This window comes from Papio anubis, chromosome 1, assembly GCF_008728515.1.
Source record: "Papio anubis isolate 15944 chromosome 1, Panubis1.0, whole genome shotgun sequence".
NCBI classification, from domain to species: Eukaryota; Metazoa; Chordata; class Mammalia; order Primates; family Cercopithecidae; genus Papio; species Papio anubis.
Window position 1 is genome coordinate 206,178,019 of NC_044976.1, and position 24,723 is coordinate 206,202,741.

Here is a 24,723-nt window from a genome sequence, read left to right on the forward strand (position 1 = left end):
GTTGGCCCCAATACTTCAGCATTGTAGCACTGATAACTCTCACGGAGCTCTCCTACCCCAGACCCTTTGAGGAACAGAACTCCCACATTCTGCTCTCACTGAACCCGCTGTCACCAGCAAGCTCTGGCCTGCCCTTGTCTATGGGGCATTTAGAGCTGGTGTCTATGGGGGAAAAGGACCAGAAATAAACATCTGCCCTGCTAGTTGCATGTCCTCCCTCACCTACATGACTTTGCCTTAAAAGAAAAAGAAAAGAACTTTATAAAGAAAGACAAAGGAGTATCTGGGAGCTAACGGAGGCTTTTGAAGCATCCTAAGAACTTTTAGAGGAAGCGTGTTCTGGACATTTGCAGGGTAGACGTCCTTGTGTATATTTATTGGGTAGACTCAGGGGTAAGGGCCAGAATGGATACTTGGAGAAGAGAGAGGAAACCTGGGACTGGCTGGGCAGGGACAGCAGTAGAGGCATCTCCCTTCCTGTCACTGCCTGTGCCAGCACGGACCAGACCGGGGCAGGAGACACAGCAAGTCTCAGGAGAGGAAGTCGAAAGGAGAGGAGTACAGCGGACCCTGGGAAGAAGTTGAGTGTTCAAGCTCACTGGGTGGGATAAAGAGGAAGCTACCTGGGGTTTTCGATGCATTAAGTCAGATGGAAGGAAGGCCAACATCTGACTGAGTGCAGACGCTGGCTGCTTCTTTCTCTCCACTAACACGTGTTCCTGTTTTTCTCGACGGTTGTGAAGCTGGAAAGATGGCCTTGGACTCTGTGCCCTCATCCACCGACACCGGCCTGACCTCATTGACTACTCAAAGCTTAACAAGGTTATTCTTGTTTATACAGCATGCAGTGTCCCCGGCCACGCATCTCAGCATGTCCTGCAAATGAGCACATCAGCACTGGCCTAGCACAAACCCCAGGGCCACCTGCAGAAATGGCCACCAGGAAAAAGTACATTCTCCCAGCTAGCCTTTCCCATGATCCAAATATGAAGGGTAGCCAGGAAAACACTTACCTCTTAAAATCAGGGAAAACAAGACCCAAAGCTAAGTCTCTTTTTCCCATATCAAGATATGTTTGTTTATTTGGCTTGATTTACTATGAAGGCTTTCTATATGTTCTTTAGAGATTTTACATTCCTGGATTCTAAATATGAGAAGTGAAGCCTATATTTTTGCGGAGAAGAAAGGCTCAAATAGTCCAAGTCTCTTTTTTTTTTTTTTTTGAAGTGGAGTCTCGCTTTGTTGCCCAGGCTGGAGTGCAGTGGTGTGATCTGAGCTCACTGCAACCTCCGCCTCCCAGGTTCATGCCATTCTCCTGCCTCAGCCTCCCGAGTAGCTGGGTTTACAGGCGCCTGCCACCATGCCTGGCTAATTTTTTTAATTTTTATTTTTAGTAGAGACAGGGTTTTACCATGTTGACCAGGATGGTCTCTATCTCCTGACCTCGTGATCCGCCCACCTCAACCTCCCAAAGGTGCTGGGATTACAGGTGTGAGCCACTGTGCCCAGCCCGTCTAAGCCTTTTTAAAGTCAAATTCCCTTGACTTTCTCTGGAGGATTTAGTTGTAGACATATTTATTCAGAATTGATTAACTCATCTGTCACACAAGGTCTACTTCATAACTATCTTGTTATTGATAGAAAATATCATCATTTGTAGCCTTGCAAAAGAAGTTTTTGGGGCAGGCTTTTTTTTTTTTTTTTTTTTTTTTTAGTTTTGCTTTTTTTCAGAAAATTTAACTTAGAAATTTTCCCTTTGAGGTAAAGGTTTAATGTGTTTAAGTCTCAGATTGGTATTCAAATTCTTTCTTTAAAAGTAGTTTTAAGGCCGGGTGTGGTGGCTCACACCTGTAGTTCCAGCACTTTGGGAAGTCGAGGCAGGAGGCTCACTTGAGCCCAGGAGTTTGAGGCTGCAGTGGACTGTGATCACACCACTGCCCTCCAGCCTGGACCACAGAGTGACACATCGACTCCCAAACAAAAACTTAGTTTTAAAATGTAACCCATGATGGAGAAAGAAATCAAGGTCCCTTCTGAATCTTGTGGATGCTCTGTGCTGCCTTAGAGATAATGGTGTGTAAGGCAGCACAGAGAAGCCACAAGATTCACTAAGGCAGCACAGGGTGGTGAAACCCTGTCTCTTCTAAAAATACAAAAATTAGCTGGGCGTGGTGGCAGGCACCTGTAATCCCAGCTACTCAGGAGGCTGAGGCAGGAGAATGGCTTGAACCCAGGAGACGGAGGTTGCCGTGAGCTGAGATGGCACCACTGCACTCCAGCCTGGGCGACAGAGTGAGACTCAGTCTCAAAAACAAAAAAGAAAAGAAGAATGGTGTGTAAAGACTTAAGGGTAAAAGCAAGGCCCACCCTTACTACACATTTCTGCAGTAGCCTCTACACATTTCCTGCTGGGTGCTGGTGTGCCGAGCTCGCCGTTCACGTGCTGTTGCTGTGTTTGGGCGTGGACTCCAGCCCTGTTGCATGCTGACCTCACTCGTGTGGCATGGATGGTCGTAAGAAGAGTGTCCTGGCTTCCACCACCTTTTTAGTTATCCACTGCTTGCCTCCTGCCCCCAGCCTGCCTCCATGGCATACAGGGTTGCATGTGAAGAGTTTACTGGCATCCTAAAGGTTGAGAATGAAATATTTTAAGGTAGCCCGTGAAAATGGAACTTTTTCCCAGCTTTTCAATGGATGTATTTTCTTACCCCTGAATTACTTTGAAATGATCCAAGCATATAGACAGTGTACATTTCTTTTCAATTAATCTTAATCTCATTTGCAAAATGAGGGGATTGTCCTGCATAGACCCAGTTTCATTAGCAGTTCATTATGGTCAGTTTGTATTACAAAATGTCAGTAGATCTGTAGTTATTGGTCATCTAAGAAAGTAGAAAAATACTTACATAATACAATAGCAACTAATACTTCTATAGCACCAGAGCAGGCACTGTTATAAACAAATAAACATACATGTATATTCACACATGCATATATGCATATATATGAAATCCCACATACACATTTAATCTTCACAACGCACAGTAACCCTATAAAGTAGGTACTACTATTATCCTAGTTTTACAGATGAAGAAAGTGGGAAGTCAGTAATCTACCAGAGGTCACATGGCCAATAGCTGAGGTAGGAAATAAATACTTAATTGGCACATTTTATCATTTAAATTTACACTCTAAATGAGATAGCTTTCACAAAGTCTCAGGTGATAAGCTTTGTTAAAACAACCTTTAGTTAAAAACTTTTTTTTTTTTTTTTTTAAACTGAATTCGCTGTATACTCTGTGAGGCCAGAAAGCTGTCTTTGGTTTCTTCATTGAGCACTGTGAATATGTTTGAAACCTGCACTTTTTCAGTGTTTCGCTGTATAAAAATAATGGTGCTCGTTGGAAAACATTGTGGTTTCTAAAATATTGAAATGACTTTGTTATTAAAATTCATTAAAGTCATCCGCAGACTAGCACTACATTTCATTTTGATTTTTCTATCTTACCTCCATCTCTTCTGAAATTCTTAATGGTTAATTTCTCTAGTGGATCAAAATAAGAAATGTTGCATCTTCTTTGTTTTCACTATTTTAGTTATATACTCTGGTTCAGTTTATTTTGCTATGTTACATATATTTAACTAGTTTTTACGGTGGAAGGTAAATGTAATCTTAAGAACAAAATTTTTTTCATGAATTCACTTAATGATTTTAAAGTTTTGTCATTTCTTCTTTCTTTAACATGAGTTTTGCCCTTTGTAACACTAGTAACACTCTTGAGCCAGCTAAAAGTTTTAGCTAGCAATGTTTTTCTTTCATCTCTTTACCTCTCAGGTTTCCAATATTTAAAATCATGGTGTTGGTTCTCCGAGATCCCTTTCCAAGTCTGGAAAATGCATGTTTCATGATTTAGAATGATTTAAATGTTATTTCTAGGCATGAAGATCAGTGCTGATGGATTCAGTGTGTCCTTTCTTGTCAAGGCATTTGTTCTCTTAAACCCTTTGTTTACACTTTATGATTGAAGCGTGCATGGATTTTGTGGTTTCTGTCATTTTCGATGTTCCTCTAAATGTTTGAAGTAATTGGGAAAAGATGAAAAAGCAAGTTATACTATTGCGATTGTGTGCGGGTGGGAAGGTGTCCGTCCTAAAGTGAGGTATGTAAAAAACATTTTCATAAGTCCTGTTTCAAAATACATTTTAAAAATCTCATTGTCTTGGTTTTCCTGCAGGATGACCCCATAGGAAATATTAACCTGGCCATGGAAATCGCTGAGAAGCACCTGGATATTCCTAAAATGCTGGATGCTGAAGGTGAGATGAAAACTGTGTTTGCTGAGTTAGAGAAAATTTGAAGGCTACAAATGTTATGGCTACACATTGGGACCTTACAAAATTTCGTAGCTAAGTTACATCCTAAGTGCTTTGGATTCCTAACAAGTTTCTGTCACTGGCCACATGAGTAGTAGAGATTTTCATGTGTAGCCTGTTCATAAATTTTTTTTTTTTTTAATTGTATCCTCCAACAAGCCAGCAACATTACAGCAAAAGGATTTGGTAAAAAGTTCAGCTTTGGCTAAGAAACAAGATGCTTTTATTTATAATTAAAACATTTCGGCCGGGCGCGGTGGCTCAAGCCTGTAATCCCAGCACTTTGGGAGGCCGAGACGGGCGGATCACGAGGTCAGGAGATTGAGACCATCCTGGTTAATACGGTGAAACCCCGTCTCTACTAAAAAGTACAAAAAACTAGCCGGGCGAGGTGGCGGGCGCCTGTAGTCCCAGCTACTTGGGAGGCTGAGGCAGGAGAATGGCGTGAACCCGGGAGGCGGAGCTTGCAGTGAGCTGAGATCTGGCCACCGCACTCCAGCCTGGGCGACAGAGCGAGACTCCGTCTCAAAAAAAAAAAAACATTTCCTGTATTTTTTTTTTCAACATCATAATGTTTTCTCCCTAACCATGTAGAGACAAGTGTAGCTAATAAATCCCTTTGTGACATACTTAAGATAAAAAAATTCCTTCCAGCCAGAAGTTAGAGAATTGAAATGTAGAATATGGAGCATTCAGCCATCAGTGTGCCATCCAAACGTTCACATATTGTTTTTAGTTCATCTAAATTTAATTTATTTAGAGCTGAAATAATTTCCGCGTATTTTGCACTTCAGTATCACTCATTCTGGGGACTTGCTTCAAATACTTTTTTGCCCCTTTTATATGGTGAATTTGTGTGAGCTGTACCGACAGCAGACCATTGAAAGCACAGATCTGTGGACACTATTCATTCATTTTATTTATTCATGATTCATTTACCACTCAACAGACATTTACTGAGCACTTACCATGAACAGGACCCTCGGCTGGGTACTGCAGGAGCTGATGAGATGTATAAGATATATACCCTGCCCTCAAGAAGCTTATATTCATATATTACTTTGTTATTGTAAATATTATTATTCCCTAATGGCCTGTTACTTCCACTAATTAGCGATGTTGGGGAAAACTAAGGAAATTGATTACAGTCAGTTGTCAATCTTCCATTCCTCCTTGCTTTTGGTAATTGTATTATGGCCTTTGTAACAAATTACTGCAAAGTGGGCAGCCTAAACAGCAGAAATTTCTCTCACAGCTCTGGAGGCTGTGTCTGAAATCAGGGAGTAGGCAGCACCCTAAGCCTCTAGGGGAGGATTCTTCCTTGCCTCTTCCAGCTTCTAGAAGCCCCAGACATTCTTTGGATTGTGGCAGCATCAGTCCAATCCCTGCCTCTGTCTTCACATGGCCTTTTCCCCTCTGTGAATGTTTTCTTTTCTTTCTTTCTTTTTTTTTTTTTTTTTTTTGAGACAGAGTCTCACTCTCACCGGGGCTGGAGTGCAGTAGTGGGATCTCGGCTCACTGCAGCCTCTGTCTCCCAGGTTCAGGAGATTCTCCTGCCTCAGCGTCCTGAGTAGCTGGGATTACAGGTGTGCGCCACCATGCCCAGCTAATTTTTGTTTTTTTAGTAGAGACAGGGTTTCACCGTGTTGGCCAGGCTGGTCTCAAACTCCTGACCTCAGGTGATCCACCTGCTTCGGCCTCCCAAAGTGCACGGATTACAGGCGTGAACCACCATGCCTGACCTGTGAATATTTTCTTACAAGGATATCAGTCATATTGCATTAAGAGCCCATCCTACTCCAGCATGACCACATCCTCACTTGATTATATCTGCAAAGATCTAACTTCCAAATAAGCTTACATTCACAGGGGTGCTGGAAGTTAAGACTTCAGTGTATCTTTTTGGGAAATGCAGTTCAACCCAAAACAGCAATCTTTCAATTAGAACTCTGATTTTGCTCATTAATTAATCATTTTAATCAAACATCTGTATTATCGGGTATGGTTTCTCTAAAAGTCTTTAGAGGGACAAAGTCTATAAAACACTGAAGTAGAAACGTAGGAAATTTCCTTTCCTCTTTTTCCATCTGTCCTAAGCTAAGTTCGTATTTGTATCGTCTTTCTTTTGACCTTTTCATACGATAAATAACTATCTTGAGTTTTCCCACTTGGGTTAATAGCCAGGGTACTAAAGACAGGAGAAAACACACAACGCTTAGTAAATTTTCCAGTGTATTCGTGCCTCCCTAATATCCTAAGCTGGAGGTGAGTTTCCTGTTCAAACACTCTTGTAGAATTATTGGCAGGATCATCATCGATGTTACTCTGGCGCTGCTAATATTCTCTTCTCAGTTCTTTGGTTTTTCCTTAGTCTCTGAGTCCTGGTCTGGGCAGATGTCCATTCTGCTCATCCTTCCAGGCAGATGGGGTGTGTGAGCACTGTGTTCATTTCCTCCTCCTAATCTTCCATACGTTTCTTCATCTTTCCCTTTAAATGGTTCAGAAGAATGCTCACACACTGTTTTATTATCTTTGCAGAATAATTGCTCAAAAGAATCTTCCGACAAACAGTTCTGAACTTGGTCACCTTGCGTGTAGAGCGTGCGTTGGCATCACTGCCTAACAGATTTAGCCACGCATTCCCTGTTGTACGTTTGCAGCCTGCATTTGGACTTCCCATCACCACAGCATTCTATCAGCAGTTTAAAATTTCTGCTGCTCTTTGATGGGAATGTCAGGTCCAGGTCCCCTCAGATCATGAGTGCCTTTTGGTAAATCCTTGCCTTCCCGCCTGCGGCCATGGACCTTAATTCCTGTCATTCGTGTTGGTCTCTGAACCCAAGTGGGGATTTTAAAGTGGCTCATTGGCCCACTCACCCATGAACTGTTACTTGTAGCAAAAACTGGTGAAACTCTTCCTAAACTTATCTACTGTGCTTTTAAAAGGTTGTAAAAATTGTTTATTTCCCTCCACAAATCTTTGTTTGAGGTGAAGACTAGGTTTAGATCTGTGGGTACATTTGTTCCGTGAGAACCTGCAGAAGGGATCTTGTGGACCCCTGGGCCCCTCCGTGTGTAGTAATAGAAAGTCCTGGTGAGTGTGCTGGTGTGTGCGCTCTGTTCAATTCCGAGGGCCTAATTCTGTCCATGGATGTGCCTTTCTTGCGAGGTTAGGGCTCTTCTGGGTTAGCCTTGCTGTTCTGTTTGGCAATTCCTTTATTTCCCTTGACTATTCTCAAAAGTACACAGAGAGTAATCACTTTGCAGGTGTGACTTCTTTGATTTCAGCCAAAATTTTAACAACATAAGTGTATGGGGGCGAGGAGGGAAATTCCTGATTCCAGCACCTCTGAGGAAGCGCTTAACAGAAGCCTGCTGGTATTAGAACATCCACGCAGTTAACCTTCTTTTCTCCACACAGATTTAGTATACACTGCCAGACCTGATGAAAGAGCCATAATGACTTATGTTTCCTGTTACTATCATGCTTTTGCTGGTGCACAGAAGGTGAGGATGTAAACCACGAGTCACTGCTCACCCTTCACCTTCTGTGTCTTAATTTTTTTTCAATTGTTTTCCTCTTTTTCCCCGCCCTCTCCTCAGAGTAAGGAGACTGTCTGGTTCTGAGGAGGCAGTTGTTTGTCTTTTTTAGTCTAGCTTTCTTTGAAACTGACTTTCTGTTCATGCAGTGGTATGCTGTTCATGTTTGTTTTCCGGAAGATTCCATAGTTACACAACCCCACATCCTTTCTGTTCATAGTCTCTGCGAACCCAATGACTAGGTTTCACCATAGGGAATTATCAGGTATCTTTTTAACTTCACTCTGACCCATTGACTGACCCAAGTTTATGAACAAGTTTAAAAAGCAGCTTACCAAAAAATGGTGTTGCCAAGATGGAGGAAGAAAGGATGTAGGTTTTCATGGTTCTGTTTTCTGTCTTCCTTTTGGCTGTTTCAGCAACTAGTAGAAATAGTAGTGAGTCATAATAAGGACAAGCCATGTAGACCCTTCTCTTTAGATATTTTGTTATTCTTGGTGATTTCTATAAGCGGTATGGTAAGTATGTATAGAAGTTATTAAAAGAGCTGCCCTCTCTAGTGAATTTCATCCTCACGCAAGGCACTTGACAGAGTAGAAATCCCCCACAGTTGTTTGGGTGGGGAAGGGGAAGTGGGAAGACAGCCCAGTGCAGCGCTGTGAATATTCCCCGCATCTTGCAAAGTGACTTGCGTTCCCCAGAGCAGACGGGCCAGGTGCCCTGATGTGGTCGGAGGCCCAGAGTCACAAGAAAGGGGTAACAAGTTCTGATCTGCAACAGACCAGGTTTCCACGTGAAACCATTGAATCCACCTTTAAAAGCCCATCAAGGGGTGGGGGAGAAAACAAGCCCTCAGTTTGATCCTTAAAAAACATGCTGGCTCAAACCATCCTGTTCACAAATCATTTCGATACAATACGGCCTTCCTGAGGTTCAGGACCACGGGCCGCAAAACACAGAAAATTGGTCAGTGTAAACCAATTTGTTCTTCCCTCTGTTCTCCCTGGTTTCTCTCCTTCGTCTGTGTGTGTGTGTGTGTGTGTGTGTGTGTGCGCGCGCGTCCTGTGTTATTTTCTCCCCCTTCAGACATCGTGAACACCCCTAAACCCGATGAAAGAGCCATCATGACGTACGTCTCTTGCTTCTACCACGCTTTTGCGGGCGCGGAGCAGGTACTCAACACTTGTCCGTCCGGGCTATTGTGTTACTCTCTGTTGGTTTTAGTTGTGTGTGCATACTTGAGTGTGTGTTTGTGCGCTTCACATCTTACCTTGGAATCTTTCTGAGTGTTTTCTAATAACCTCATATGGCAAGTTCTAAACTGTGAAAACTGTTTTTTTAACAGCTTTAACTTTAGACAGTTCCTGAAATGTTTTTATGTGTTTTACTTTTAATATATTTCCTTTATTTCATTAGTAAGTTGTGGAAAGTATTTGTGCTTTAGAAAAAAAAAAAAAAAAAGCCATGAAAATTGAGCCACATGCATTGGTTGGTAAAAGGGAAATGTGACAAGGAGAAATGAATGCCATTCCAACCCAGCCTTGTTCTCTGCTTAGAAATTGCCTTCACAGTTCCATGATTTGGTCTAACATCCTTCAAGACTAATCTTATTTTAAGTGAAGTAGTGGAAGGGATAACAGAGTTGGAACCTCAAAAAGTTTTACATTTCTCAAGACAAATAGCCCAAGGGACCTTGAGGAAGAATGGCCCTCAGCTTTCTGCATATTCACCTGCTTCTGTTTCTGTTCCTCTCCTTGGAGGATCTTGATAGACTGCAGTGGGCGGAGTATGCATTATTTCAGTGACGGCTTGTGAAACCCATCACTGGGAAAGGAAGCTAACAGGCTGATGAGGGCTTTAGAGGAAAGGCCTGGGGACAGACTGCGGACCCAGAAGCCGGATAGGCAAGTTTCTCTTGTTCCATCAGACAATTATGGTTCAAGGCACTTTGCCACTCCTGCCCCAAGTTCCTTTCCAGGAAAGATGATAGAGAATTGTGTGTTACCTCAATGACTTCTCATCTAGGTTAGACAAAGTCTTAAAGCACACTCAGCTCTGTGGAAGGATCCCCTCCAGAAAGTTCTACATATTCATATCAGGAGATGAGGAGGTCTTCAGTGCATTCAAGTGCAATGGTATATCTGGATTTTCCTGACCCAGTTATTTTTTTGCCTTGATTTCCAAAGGCTAATGTTATTCAGGGAGTCTCCATCCCATCGTCATGAGATCAGTGGAGAGTTCAGGTGGACATTCAGGGACCCAAGATCTTGGTTTCCTGGACCCAAATATTTCTGTGACTAACTTGCTGGATGTTTACCGAGTTTGTGTTTTAGACTAATGCTCTCTCCCTGTTATTCCCTACAGTCTAATCAGCCTGCCGTGTAAGTCTGTGTGAAAACTGTAACAAAGGTGTGAAATGATTCATAGTACACAAAAGCCATGCCTTCAGTCTGACCGCACCCTAACCTAGATTCTGCACCATCTACAGCACGCCACCCGCCTTGTCCCCTCTCATCACCCCCTCGTTCCATGCTGTGTGTGCACATTCCCATCGACAGAGCCGTCCTGTTTACCTATTGTGTTTTACAGGCTGAGACAGCGGCTAACAGGATATGTAAGGTTCTTGCTGTGAATCAAGAGAATGAGAGGCTGATGGAAGAATATGAGAGGCTAGCGAGTGAGGTAAAGGAAACTGGTGACCTGCAGTTCTGTCCATCCTCACGCAGGGGCTGAGGCACAGAGGGTGAAAACAGAGGGTGAAAAAATACTCCGTGGGGGTGTATATATATATATATATATATATTTTTTTTTTTTTTTTTTTTTTTGCATTTTTCATCTCAGATAGGGCGATGGCTGGAAAATACACCTGATGTCCGAGGTTGTTCCTATTGTCGTAACCTAACTTTTGGCAAAAACATAATCCCCAATGGTCTTTCCAATGATCCCAAAGCAGAAAGGTGTAGTTTGCATGTCTGAGGATAGGAGAATGCCATTCTCTGCTCAGCTCTGCACCCCCAGGGTTGGACACCCCTAGACGACCTTGCGTTACTTGTTTCTTTTTTTTTTTTTTTTTTCCCTGTTCACTGGCAACCAACGTCACGTAGGATGCACTCCATCTGCAAAAGCCTCACTCCACACACGGACCCAGTGTCAAAGGAACTTTGCCAGCCTGGTGTGCGGAGCTGGCTCGGGCTTGTGTGTCTGTGTAAATACCCAGAGGAAATCTGGGGAAGACGGAATTCTCCCTGCAGGATATTTGAGCATGAGTTTCTGTGGTGGCTTTCCAGAGCTCTTCAGCCAGACTCTTGGTTAGGACAGCACTTTCCAGGTTGTTTTTCTTTGTGTTCTTGTTATAGCATACGTAGCAACTACACAGTGGCCTCTCTGCATCTGCACTGTTTCCCCAAATACAAGCATGGGCTGCGTGAGGCCCCCAGCCGTCTCCTCTCTAAATTGGACTCAAGTACAGTGACACATACTTGAGACCAAACAATTTTTGCCCTGCCTTGTTTTTTGTTTTTTGTTTTTTTCTGAGACAGAGTCTTGCTTTCTGGCCCAGGCTGGAGTGCAGTGGGGCAATCCTGGCTCACTGCAAACTCCACCTTCCCAGGTTCAAGCAATTGTCCTGCCTCAGCCTCCCAAGTAGCTGGGATTACAGGCGTGCACCACCACACCCAGCTAATTTTGTATTTTTAGTAGAGACGGGGTTTCATCACGTTAGCCAGGCTGGTCTTGAACTCCTGACCTCAGGTGATCTGCCCGCCTTGGCCTCCCAAAGTGCTGGGATTATAGGCATGAGCCACTGTACCCGGCCTGCTTTTTAATTTAGCTGATATTTGGTCTTTATTGGTGAAAGCATCAGGACACTTAGAATAAATCTTCCAATAAATAGTAGTGTAACTTAATGATACTGAGTTCATATTTTCATACTGCTGCTGTAGAAAAATTCAACTTGATGGCATTGTTGAATGGCAGTGACAGGGTTGCCAGACATGAAGCATGGCCAGTACTGAAGGCCAGAGGATCCTTAGGAATTCAGTCCTCCCTTTTCTTACTGGGTCCTTCATTTATCCTCCTAAAACCCTTCGACTCTAGGTATATCACCATTTAAACTATGTTTCATTCTGATCTGCTGTCATTTTCCAAGTGCTCAGTAGGCATAGGTGTAAATAATGGAGTTTTCAGCAAGTCATTTCTAAGACCTAGGTAGTAATTCAGGAGGTGCGTGCATGTTTTGTCCTTAGGAATTCACTACCACGTTCACTTCTATCATGCAGATTTACTTAAAAGCTAGACGTTAAAATACACTTTGGCCTTGAGTTAGACGCAGCCTTACAATACCATTGTGTAGTAAGTAATCTAATTAGATTTCAGCTGACTTTTTAAAAACACATTTTAAGTGAAATCCAGTTCTTTGCTGAATTTATTACACTACAATTCTGCCATGTCAAGTATTTTGGGGTTGTTTGGTTTTGTTTTTTTTTTTTTAATTTGAAAGCTCCATCCAGCATTTGTCTGCTAATGTCTGGTCCCTGAGTTTCTTGTAAACGTCACATTCTTGTAAGACACGACTTGACGTGCTCACTTTAAGTTTTCGACCTGTGTTTGATATCGTTGGGGTGATCACTAGTGGCCGTGGGTGGACACTGAACATTTCATTCATGCCTCTGTGCATAGAGGTACCACATTTCAGTGATTTTAGGAACATTAGATTCATCCATTACAATTATTGGATGCCTCTTTTTTTTTTTAACTGGGGAAGGGGGTTTGCTGGTGTCTTCAGCAGTATTTTTGTGTTTGGGGAGCAGCTTTTGGAATGGATTCGTCGCACGATCCCCTGGCTGGAGAACCGGACTCCTGAGAAGACGATGAAGGCCATGCAGAAGAAGCTGGAGGACTTCCGGGATTACCGCCGGAAGCACAAACCGCCCAAGGTGCAGGAGAAATGCCAGCTGGAGATCAATTTCAACACATTGCAGACCAAGCTGCGGATCAGCAACCGGCCTGCCTTCATGCCCTCCGAGGGCAAGATGGTGTCGGTGAGTAGCGAGCCTCCCAAAGTGCTGGGGTGACAGGCGTGAGCCACTGCGCCCCGCCCCCACTCACTCACTCCTTTTACCCTTCGACTTGCACTCAGCTGGCTTCTGTCCCTGCTTCCACCAAGAAGGTTCTTGTCAAAGTCAATGGCGTTCATGTTGTCAAAGCAAGTTGTTTTTATTTTTATCTTTTTGAGACAGAGTCTCACTTTGTTGCCCAGGCTGGAGTGCAGTGGCGCGATCCCAGCTTACTGCAACCTCTGCCTCCCAAGTTCAAGCAATTCTCCTGCCTCAGCCTCCCAAGTAGCTGGGATAACTGGCGCCCACCACCACGGCTGGCTAATTTTTGTATTTTTAGTAGAGATGGGGTTTCACCATATGGGCCAGGCTGGTCTCGAACTCCTGACCTTGTGATCTGCCCACCTCGGCCTCCCAAAGTGCTGGGATCATTTGTATTTTTATATTCTCAGTTTCTTTGACCCAGCTGCCCATTTCCCCTTTCTTGAAGTTCTTTCCACTTTGGTCCTCCTGTTTCTTCCTCCTTCACCAGCGAGGCCTTCTCCATCTCTGCTCAAGGCCTTGCCTCCTCCCTCTGCCTGTAGATGCTGGTGATTCTCAGGCTTGGTGCTGAGCCGTCTTCATCTTTATACCCTCCAGGTGATCTCATCCAGGCCCATGGCTTGTTTTTTCTTTTTCCTTTTTTTTTTTAAAACATGGCCATGCTCCGTCATCCAGATTGGAGTGCAGTGGTACAATCACAGCTCACTGCAACCTTAATCTCTTGGGCTCAAGCGATCCTCCCACCCCAACATCCAGAGTAGCTGGGACTACACGCGCATACCACCAGGCCTGGCTAATTATTTCTTTGTAGAGATGGGGTCTCGCTGTGTTGCCAGGGCTGGCCTCAAACTCCTGGGTTCAAGCGATCCTCCCACCTCAGCCTCCCAAAGTGCTGGGATTTTAGGCATGAGCAAGCATGCCTGGGCAGGCCCATGCTTTTCATTGCCACCTAAATGCCAATACCTCTCAAATTTTACATTTCCAGCTCTGACTTTTCCCCAAGTTCCAGGCCAATATATCCACCTGGATATATTATAGCATATTAAATCAAACATATCCAAAAGAGTTCCTCCCAGTTTCCTCGATCCTAGTAAATTCTGTCACTGTCCTCTAAGTTGCTAACCCCCAAACTCAGGTTTCATCCTTGATTCTTCCCTTTCTGTCACTTTCTTACATCCGGTTCTTCAGCCAGTCCCATTGGCTCTTCTTCCAGAATACATCTTAAGTGAACGCTCTTAATCCCCTTCTCTTTACCTCCACAGCCACTAGCCTATGCTAAACCACCATTCTCCCTCCTTGGACCCTGCAAGTAACTCCTGACTGGTTCTTTTTCTTTTGCCTCTTAAAATTCATCCCCCATACGTCAGCCTCTGTCATCTTTTAACAGTATGAATCAGATCTCATCTCCTTTCTTCCCAAAACCCACCAGTGACTCCCCAGAGTATTTAGAGTAAAATCCAGGTTCATTATCCTGGCCTATGAGGGTCTGCATGATTGCCAAACGCATCTCTCACTCTGCCCTGACTCACTCCACCGCTGCCACGCCACCCTGCCTGCCATCCTTCCCGCACGCAGAGCACATGCCCTCTTGGGCATTCGAGTTTTTTCCCTTGCCCAGGAGCCCTCGTTTCCGACTTCGTCACATCACTGGCTTTTTCTGTCATTGAGGACTCAGTTCAGATGCCCCCTTCTCAGAGGGGTCTTCTCTAAGTAACCTGCCACAGGGACCACCCTGACAAGCAGGGCTGGCAGTATTCCTTGACCCTGCTTTTTTTTCCCTTACAGCATTTTGTTTATCATTTTCCGAAATGGAATTGCTTAAGTACTTAATGATTGTCTCTCTCCCCACCCCACCATGGAAGCTGCATGGGAATGGGGAACTTTAGAGGTGTTGTTTACCCTTACAGAGTTTCTCACTAGTGCCTGCTACATGCTAGATGCCCAGAAATTAGTGGTTGATGGCTGGGTGGCTGGACAGTTCACCCCAGTCACTGAATAAGAGTTGTTTTGGAAGCCGGGTGTAGTGGCACATGCCTGTAATCCTGGCTGTGGGGGAGGCCGAGGTGGAAGGATTGCCAGAGCCTAAGACTTAAAGAACAGCAACATAGCGAGACTCCACCTCTTAAAAAATAAAAATAATCATAATAAAAGAGTTTTCAATTGAGCCATCCTGAGGCTTTATCTTCTTGTAGCCAGAAATTGTCAGCCCTCTGCGTCTTTGTCCACATCTGGAGAAGTGTCAAGATAACTGATAACAACTATGTTCATCTTAAAAGATCCCAGTGAATTATAATGAAGACATTTGGAAGCCAAATAATTGAATGGTTATTGGGGTGAGGGGTAAGGAAGGAAAAGAAAACAGAAGGAAAACACCATCAATCATGTAGTGGAGGAGATTTATAGAAGAAACCTTAGAGTTCAGAATGTAACGAAGGTGCTTGTTACACATTCGCTTCCCTTGGCTTCCAACCGTCCCAGGATATTGCTGGTGCCTGGCAGAGGCTGGAGCAGGCTGAGAAGGGTTACGAGGAGTGGTTGCTCAATGAGATTCGGAGACTGGAGCGCTTGGAACACCTGGCTGAGAAGTTCAGGCAAAAGGCCTCAACCCACGAGACTTGGGCTTATGGTAAGTAGACAGGAGTCAGATTGGATTTTGAAAAACCAGAGTTGAGCCATGCTCAACACATCAGAGCCATGATGTGCCCTTACTAACTATGCCTAATGTCTGTGACACTAAAGGTAGGTGTCATCACCTTTCTCTGCTCCTGTCTCAGTGCCAAATTTAAGAGGTAGACATGAAAATTTAGTTTCTAATCAAGCAGATAATCTATTTCTTTCCAAAATGGCACCTAAAATGTGTCCTTTACATACCTGCCTACATAAGGCCTGGCCTCCTTCCATGTTTTCTGTTTGATTCCACAAGTATCCATTCATTCCCTAACTGGTGGTCAGATAGCCCTGGGCCAACCACTAGCTTCTGCCAGTAGAATGTATATTAAATGCCATAGAGCAACATAATATCCCATGTAGAAAATCTGGGAGAAAGGATGCAAGATATCATCTGTAGTCTAACTTGCTTATTTCACTTGCATTCATCTACTTTTTTCAGGCCTTACACACATGCTGGTCTCCGTAGCCATAAGAATACTGCCCTTTTTTTTTTTTTTTTTTTTTTTACTGTCTCCTGGACTAAATAGTTCTTGCCAAGGCAGAAGAATAAAGCATTTTTCCCATCACATAATTGTTTTGAGATTTGGGAGATTTTTCCTCATTATGTGGTTTTTGCTTTTATTGTTGCTTGATTTTTAATATTTCATAGACAGGTAGTTACAAGCAAGGAAGCTGGAGCCAGGTGGGTTGGAGGCATGGCTCTGATGCATAGCAGCTGTGTGCCCCGGATGACTTCTTAATCTCGCAGGGCCTCAGTGTCCTCTTCAAAATGGGAATCACAGTAATACCTCCCTCATAGGGTTTCTATGAAGATTTAATGAGTTCGTATTTAGAAAGCATTTAGAGTAGCGTCTAGTACACAGTAAGTGGTGCATCGTCATCATTAAATATATGAACATTTGCTTTCCACTTCCAATTTCATAGAGTTCTTAAAGGTTGTTAGCCAGGGGATAAATGTGGATCCAGTCGTGATCACAGCAGTTGCTGGATTTGAGAAATATTTATATGGGAAAATATTAGTGGAGGGTCAGAGAGGAAAATTTCTAGTATTTATTATCAGGAAAAGAAAGCACAGACTCCATTTAAGCACACACAGTATAGCTTTCAAATGAAAGGAACTAGGGTGGGGTGGAACTCATGGGTAGATAAGTTGAGCACAGGGGTTTTATCTAAGCATCCCCAGTAGCTCTTGGGAGTGAATGATGACTAACAACTGAGGATCATGCAGGAAAATCAGGTACTTGTGACTTAGAATGATGACAACTACAAATTTGCTTTTTTTCTTAAAATGCACTCAGCATGCTCTCCTTCTCCCTTTATTTGGAGACACTAGCTTTCAAAACTGAGAGGGACTGGGGCATCCTTAGCAGGTAGCAGCCTGAATTCCATCACAACCCTGGCCTGCGTCTTCAGTCCTGCCCCCTCTCTGTCCCCTTCTCTTGGTTCTTTGGAATCTCAACGCTCCCTGAGAACGTGGCTGGCCCGAGGAAGCCGCTGTGCCGTCAGCATATTCATACTTTTCTTGCTACCACCTTTGCAGGCAAAGAGCAGATCTTGCTGCAGAAGGATTACGAGTCAGCATCGTTGACAGAGGTGCGGGCTCTGCTGCGGAAGCACGAGGCGTTCGAGAGCGACCTGGCAGCGCACCAGGACCGCGTGGAGCAGATCGCAGCCATCGCGCAGGAGCTCAAGTACGTGCAGATGCCATCCGTCCTCCCGGGAGCCCCGGGGATTCCACAGAGAGGGGAGAGGAAGGCCTGCCTTGCCTTTCCTGACTAAACGCAGAGGGAACCCGGCTGGAGGCACTCTGTGCAGGGATTCTCCTTGTTTAAATGTAGAAACAGATTTTGGTTCTTAGCTTGTGGTAGAATCCTATGTCCTCCCATCCAGCGGCACCCCTGCCCCCAGCACAAGCAGCTCCACTTCCAGGAAGATGAGAAATAAGTCTGGAACGTTGGGGCCCAGAAAGCTATGGGAAGGCGGCCTCACCCAGGCCAGGTGCAAGAGGCGGAATACAGCCTGTCCTGAAATCAACATAAAACGAACACAAAACAGAGGGCACTGGCCGGGCGCGGTGGCTCACGCCTGTAATCCCAGCACTTTGGGAGGCCGAGGCGGGCGGGTCACGAGGTCAGGAGATCAAAACCATCCTGGCGAACACGGTGAAACCCCATCTCTACTAAAAATACAAAAAAATTAGCCGGGCGCGGTGGTGGGCGCCTGAGGTCCCAGCTACTCGGGAGGCTGAGGCAGGAGAATGGCGGGAACCCCGGAGGCGGAGCTTGCAGTGAGCCGAGATCGCGCCACCGCGCTCCAGCCTGGGCGACAGAGCGAGACTCCGTGTCAAAAAAAAAAAAAAAAAAAAAACCGAGGGCACTGCCGCACATGTGCAGAAGAGACGTCAGGGCCCCACTTTGCTTTATCATCCCATAAGTGCTGTTTCACTTTCATGCGTTTGGTTTTGTGAGAACTAACACGACAATTGAGCCTAGGCTGGATTTAGCACGGAGTGAGTGTTCTCAGTTCCCACTTTGTGTAGTGTGAGCCTTGGGGCGCCGTTGCCCTCGGGGAGAGGAGCCTCCATGCCATGTTTCTGAGCTTTCTTCAGGTCCTTTTCCCTTGTAATAAAGACGACATTTTATTCCCTACTAGTTTCCCCACCATTATGATCACTGATACATCTGTAGAGTGTTTAGAGCCAGTCACATAATGGTAACTTCAAAAATTAAATAATAAAAATTTATTTCAGTATATTACGTTTTAAAACTGCAATGTTCCTCACTTTTGACTAGAGAAAATTAGCAGATGGGGCCTTTTAAAAGAGATCCTGTGTTTCAGTCTTGCCCATATAAACTCTTACTTTTTTGTGATCTTTATATCCACTTCGTGCACTATATTCATAGCCTGTAGATGGTCTTATTTCCCATGCTTCTTGAACATTGGCTTTTTCATTGCTCAGTAACAGGTACAAGTGAAATAAAGGGATGAAAAGGAACTCAAGCTCTTTAGTGCTCCATAATAGCTTCCATGAGCAATTTGGAATGGCTTTAAGTGTTGCCCATAAAATTTAAGTAATAATTGTATATTATTATTATTCCTGCCATCCCCAGTGCCTCTGTCTTCACACAGGTTAGAGATTAACCACACATAGAACTCAAGTATGTGCTCATCTTATTGTTATTAACATCCTTTTCCATTTTTACCTGTCCTTCAATAATAAATCAAACTTTTTGTGCTGTTCTCAAAGTACATAAACAATAGTTATGCATAGTTATGTAAACCCTAACTCCTTGAAAGCACGTATGTACAGAACCATTGCTTATGAATTAGAGGAAGAGAGAGAGACTCTGCCCTAAAAGTAACCCTGGATGGGTGAGCATTGTTGTCTCCGTCATGAAACGAGAAGGATTCCTAGGTTTTTGTTTCTGGAGAAGTCTGTTTTCTCTTTAATGTCTGAAAATCCATAGCCTTCTCATTTTATATTCAGGGTTGTGCAAACTGCTGGTGTGTTTTGGTTGGTTTTGTTTTTTTGGTTATAACAAGTAAGACAAGAATCTTAGTCGAACTTGGTCTAGTGAGGAGTATTTGTATGTAGAAAGCTGCTGTTTGCTCTTGAGAACTGGACAAGCTTTAATCAGGTGATAGGGAGCTTCTTATCCACTGGAAAAATACTCAGATAGTAACCATGTGCATCCCCTTTATTCAGTAACAGAAACAAGAACATTCAGTGAGCACAAATTAGTGTTATTCAAAGGATAAAAAGCAGCGAACAACCACTGCCTTAATTTAAGGTTGGAAAAAGAAGTAAACGAACTTAAGCTTTAAGGAAATGGATTTGGTAGGGTAGAAGGGGACTTTTCAAAAGTTGTCTAATCCTGGACTGTTTTTGAAGAAGCCTCTCAAAGATGTCTTTAAACTTCCATAGTTCTTGATTTATATCTGAATGAAAAAGATGATTAAGTTTTGTACAGGATTCAAACTTGTTATCTCTGGAGGTACTGGGTTAAGCTTCTAGTTAAGAATTTGCTTTAGGTTGAATGCAGTAACTCATACCCATAATCCCTGTACTTTGGGAGGCTGAGGAGGGAGGACTGCTTGAGGCCAGGAGTTTGAGGCCAGGAGTTCGAGACCAGCCTGGAAACACAGCAAGACTCCATCTCTAAAAATTTTTTTAAAAGAGCCAGGTGTAGTGGCACATGCCTGTAGTTCCAGCTACTTGGGAGGCTAAGACAGGAGGATCACTTGAGCCTAAAAGTCTGAGGCTATAGTAATATATGATCATCCCGCTGCACTCCAGCTTGGGTGACAAAGCAAGATGCTCTCTCTTAAAAAAAAAAAAAAATTGCTTCAATAGCGTGTGCACAGAAAGATCCCAGGTAGAATGCATAGATGGATCTGGCAAGGAAAAGTAAGGATTTAGTGAGAAATCATTTTGCTCTTGCTTGTCACACTAGTGGCGTTAGATAAGTTAGAACCTCTCTGTCTCTAAGTGGAAGGGCTCAGTTCGGCCCCATTTCAGAAATCCCTCTATGCTAGATAAAGTCATGGCGCAGTTCTGGACCTGATACTCTACCCAGTGGTGAGGCCAAGTGCCCTTTTAGGGAAGCCAAGGACACAATGTGGCGCAGGCTGACTCCTCCCTCCCAAGTCACTGTGGCTGCATCCTGGCCTACAGGACTGTCTTCCAGGTCAGACGGTGATATCTAACCTTCACCCACAGGGGCGTTGCCACTTAGAAATAATGCTGTCTGGGGGCCTCTCCAAGAAAAGGAAGGGAAAATAAATGGAGCCTGCGGGATTAAGAAGACAGCGGTTCTCTCTGTTTAGAAATCTGTTGGCCAGCGAAAGTTTTATGAATTCTTCTTGTAATTTATCTGAGAAGAGTGATGTTTACAGTGATGACAGTTAACAGAACCCTGAAATACCATCCCAGTTCTCTATGAGATTTTTATATTTTATTATTTTTTTATTTGTATAAATGTTGGGGGGATAGAAGTGCAGTTTTGCTACATGTGGCCAAGTCAGGGTTTTTAGGGTAGCCATCACCCAAATAACATACATCGTATGAAATTACACTAAGTAATTTTTCATCATCCGCCTACCCTCCCCCCCGCTCACCCTTCTGAGCCTCCACTGTCTATCAGCCCGCACTCTATGTCCATGTGGATACATTTCAGATGTTTTTGTTTGTTTTTAAACTTCCCTGTTGTTTTTCTTTTTTAGCCCATGTTCATTTTCTCTCATCATCTGGAAAAGTTAATCTTTATTTATTTTCACTTTTAATAGTGAACTGGACTATCACGACGCTGTCAATGTCAACGATCGGTGCCAGAAAATTTGTGACCAGTGGGACCGACTGGGAACACTTACTCAGAAGAGGAGAGAAGCCCTAGAGGTGAAGTCTTGAAGCCATTTGTTGACACGAAATCTTTTAATAGAAGCTCTTTAATGAAATCACTGGTATTCGTCGTCCGTTTCTCTGTGGCATGAAACAGGTTGTCTAGTGAAAGGAACCTCTAAAGAAAACATGAAAAGGGAAGAAAGAGGGAAATGGGAAGTTGGGAGCTTTGTGCTGTAATTTGTCCAGACAGCAGCGAAGTATATTTTTCAGTTTAAAAAAATCCAGGGGCGATGAGATTACTGCATAAATCTACTTTGTATCGGGCAGTGACGGTACATTTCCAAAAGTCCTTCTGCCTGAGTAAATTGAGCTGTGAGTGAGTCAGGAAATCAGAGATGTGCAAAGGGAAGATGGAACCAAATGTTGAAGTGAGTAAACTGATGGGAAACAGAATTGGGATGAATTTGGCCTCATCTAAGTGTAAGACACAGTGGGTAGCTGGTGTGGAACTGCCCCTCATTGTCTTTAACCATGGAAGACATCTCCTGAGTGAAGGAAATAAGCAGTTTACCAGTTCCCTGAGTCTTTTCTCCTTGACTCTGATGACACTTTTGAGATAACGCAATATTAAGCTCCCCAAATGCCAAATGGCTGTGACATATCTGCTTAAAGAAAGAGATGTCGAGAGAGAGAAAAGACCAGACATGTCACAAGAGACAGCGCAAAATGTTTTAGAACAGGAGGGGAAAAATAAACCTCATTATGGAAGGCTGAAAGCTATGGAGATGCGTTCCCCTTCTGCCCCCGCTTGTCTGCCGTGGGAAACAAGTGCAGGATCATCCTGTTGCTTGAGACCTTGTGCCTTCATATGCCCAGAAAGGCAAGAGCTGATCTGTGTTAAATCCTGACTGAGGATTTGAGAACATGAATTCTCAAATTCCCTTCTGTAGTCCCTTCTCTCTCCACTAGGCAGGTGACTTTGGGAAGGGCACACTTCTCTGCACGTGTTGACTCTAAAACGTGGAAGATGCCCTGCATTTTCTGTTAATCTGGCACAGTTAGGGAATCAGGTCCTCTTACAAAGTCCTTTTTTAGCTGAAAGCAAGTTAGAGTAGGCCGTATGTGGAGTCTCAGTTTTCAGAAAAGTAGCATGTAGTGAAGTACTTTAGACACTTTACAAATGAGGCTGCTCTGGATGATATTAAATCCTTCTTTGATTCAGAAGGCACCTCAGAGACCTGCAGGGCTCAGCCTAATCGTTTGAGCATCAGGTAATCTTGTGTAGACACATGCTAATATGCTTAACAGAATGTCAGAGAATAGTCTGTTGTTAGGGAATGCATACTTACACTTTCAGTGAATTTATTCATTAGTCTATGATAATGCTTGCTTCTCTTTATTCTTCAGAGAATGGAGAAATTGCTAGAAACCATTGATCAGCTTCACCTGGAGTTTGCCAAGCGGGCTGCTCCTTTCAACAATTGGATGGAGGGCGCTATGGAGGATCTGCAAGATATGTTCATTGTCCACAGCATTGAGGAGATCCAGGTAATGGAACCCCAGCTGTGTATGCCCTGTGCATTAGAAGTGAGTTGTCATTTAAACTTAGAGTTCTGTTATTTGGTTTCTCATTTTCTTTCTTTAAAAAAAAAATTAACAAATGTGGCTAGAAAGCCCAAATTACCCTTGAACCTTAGCTTAAAAATGTGTTTACTACTCTGTGTTGCAAACCCGTTAACATCAATCAAGTAATGGTGAATATGTCTCAAAAGCCGTGCTCTTTAAAAAAGAATACTGAGGCTGGGCACAGTGGCTCATGCTTGTAATTCCAGCACTTGGGGAGGCCAAGGCGGGTGGATTGCTTAAGCTCAGGAGTTCGAGACCAGCTTGGCCAATGTGGCAAAACCCCGTCTCTACAAAAAAATTAGCCAGGTGTGGTGGCGCACGCCTGGAGTTCCAGCTACCAGGGAGGCTGAGGTGGGAGGATCGCTTGAGCCTGGGAGGCAGAGGTTGCAGTGAGCCGAGATCGCGCCCTTAGACTCCAGCCTGGGTGACAGAGTGAGACCCTGTCTCAACAACAACAACAACAAATGCTGAATCATTGAGCAAAATAAACATGTGTACTTGGAGTTACTCATGAAAAAGTTCTAAGTGTCCTAGCTGCTGAGTTAACTACTTTGCAGATGTGTGCATATTACTGTTTATTTAGATCTTCAGAGCGGGTGGCAGATTGTAAACCATAAGAAGCCACAAATCAGCACCTACCTTTTGTCTACCACCAATCCAGAATGTTCTGCATACAGTTTTTTCTGGAACTTCAGAACTATAAACAAAGCTTCTAAGTGGTGATGTTAGGGAGGAAAGTTAATCTCAATTAGCCAGGACATAATTTATTTAGAGAATTTGTACAGTGAATTTGATGTATAATAGAATAAAAAGAGAAAATACTTTTTTTACTTTTTTTTTTCTATAAAATAGATATGTCATCAAAAAGAATCCAAGTAGAAAGGAAATCCTGAAGGTTGGCATTTGAAACCACACCTCCCTACCAGGAGCCGTCTAGAAGGGTTTACGCCTGCATGTCAGGGGAAAGAAAGTGCTTCCATGAACATTGGAGTTGCCTTTTGAAAGAGGCTTTGATGGTGTTTCCTGCATGCACTGTTAAGCACAGGCCGACAGTCTAAAATCGTTTATTTGTGGAATAAGTGAGACCTCTAAGCACGCCTTGGAAGTCACACTCTGTCAAAACTCTGTTGGCAGCTGATCTGTTGCCGCACCTAAAGAGAACAGTAGCTTCACACTCAAAGGTGCTCCAGGAGGCAGTGAGGTCTTTGAGCAGCTGAATTTGCAGGGCTGCTCATATTCGGGTCAAAGAATATGTTTGATAAATGGCTCTTTAGAGCGGTTTCTGGAAAGAGTTAGTTTCTGTGGCCTTTTCTTTTTGAGGAGTAGGGATGTACTTCCTGGTTTTCTTTAGGGATAATAGTAGCAAATGTCAGATGCTTTTGTATGACTACAAAGGTAACGCTGGCCATTAGAAAGGCCATCTAAGGGCTGAGCGTGGTGGCTCACACCTGTAATCCCAACACTTTGGGAGGCCCAGGCGGGGAGGATCACTTGAGACCAGGAGTTTGAGACCAACCTGGGCAACATAATGAGACCCAGTGTCCACAAAAAATGAAAAGAAAAAAATTAGCCAGGCATGGTGATGTATACCAGCTACTCAGGAGACTGAGGCAGGAGGATTACTTGAGCCCAAGTGTTCAAGGCTACAGTGAGCCATGATTGCGCCACGGCACTCCAGCCTGAGAGACCTAGCGAGACCCTGTCTCGAAAAAAAAAAAAAAAAAAAGGAAGTGCTGCTAAGTTAAGTTCTGCTCGTCAGCAGAAAATAAGAAAGACCTAAACAATAGCTGGTGATCGAAAACAGTGAAAGGAAAACTGATTAAAAAAAAAAAAAGATTTTTAAAAGACTCTGGGTGAGTAGCCATCAATCAAATTAATAGTCATCGTGATACCCTTTTTCCATTTTCCAGGAACTTGACTTCTGTGTACCTAAAGAGTTTTTTCTAAAGCATTCAGAATGTGTTTTTCTCCAGAGGTTCTTGCAATTAACAAGGCATTTACTTGTGTGCAGAAAGGAATATCGAAGCCTATGAAATTAACACTCAAGCCACACTGTTTTTCTCCTCTTGTGTCTTG

At 43.6% G+C, this 24,723-nt stretch overlaps 1 protein-coding gene across 3 annotated transcripts in view; it reads left to right on the top strand.

The window, feature by feature from the left end:
- The window catches only part of ACTN2 (actinin alpha 2), a 76,004-nt gene that overhangs the window by 39,467 nt on the left and 11,814 nt on the right, over positions 1 to 24,723 (top strand). Inside the window, exons 6-14 of one of the 3 annotated variants that reach the window (XM_003893721.5) lie at positions 744 to 822; positions 4,236 to 4,317; positions 7,796 to 7,881; positions 10,504 to 10,596; positions 12,723 to 12,953; positions 15,489 to 15,636; positions 17,221 to 17,371; positions 20,967 to 21,075; positions 22,429 to 22,569. In XM_003893721.5, coding sequence (XP_003893770.1) covers positions 744 to 822; positions 4,236 to 4,317; positions 7,796 to 7,881; positions 10,504 to 10,596; positions 12,723 to 12,953; positions 15,489 to 15,636; positions 17,221 to 17,371; positions 20,967 to 21,075; positions 22,429 to 22,569 — 1,120 coding nt within the window. Of the gene's footprint in view, positions 1 to 743; positions 823 to 4,235; positions 4,318 to 7,795; positions 7,882 to 9,000; positions 9,087 to 10,001; positions 10,050 to 10,503; positions 10,597 to 12,722; positions 12,954 to 15,488; positions 15,637 to 17,220; positions 17,372 to 20,966; positions 21,076 to 22,428; positions 22,570 to 24,723 lie in introns of those variants that run through there. The other 2 variants (XM_003893720.5, XM_009196984.3) reach the window with 2 other exon arrangements.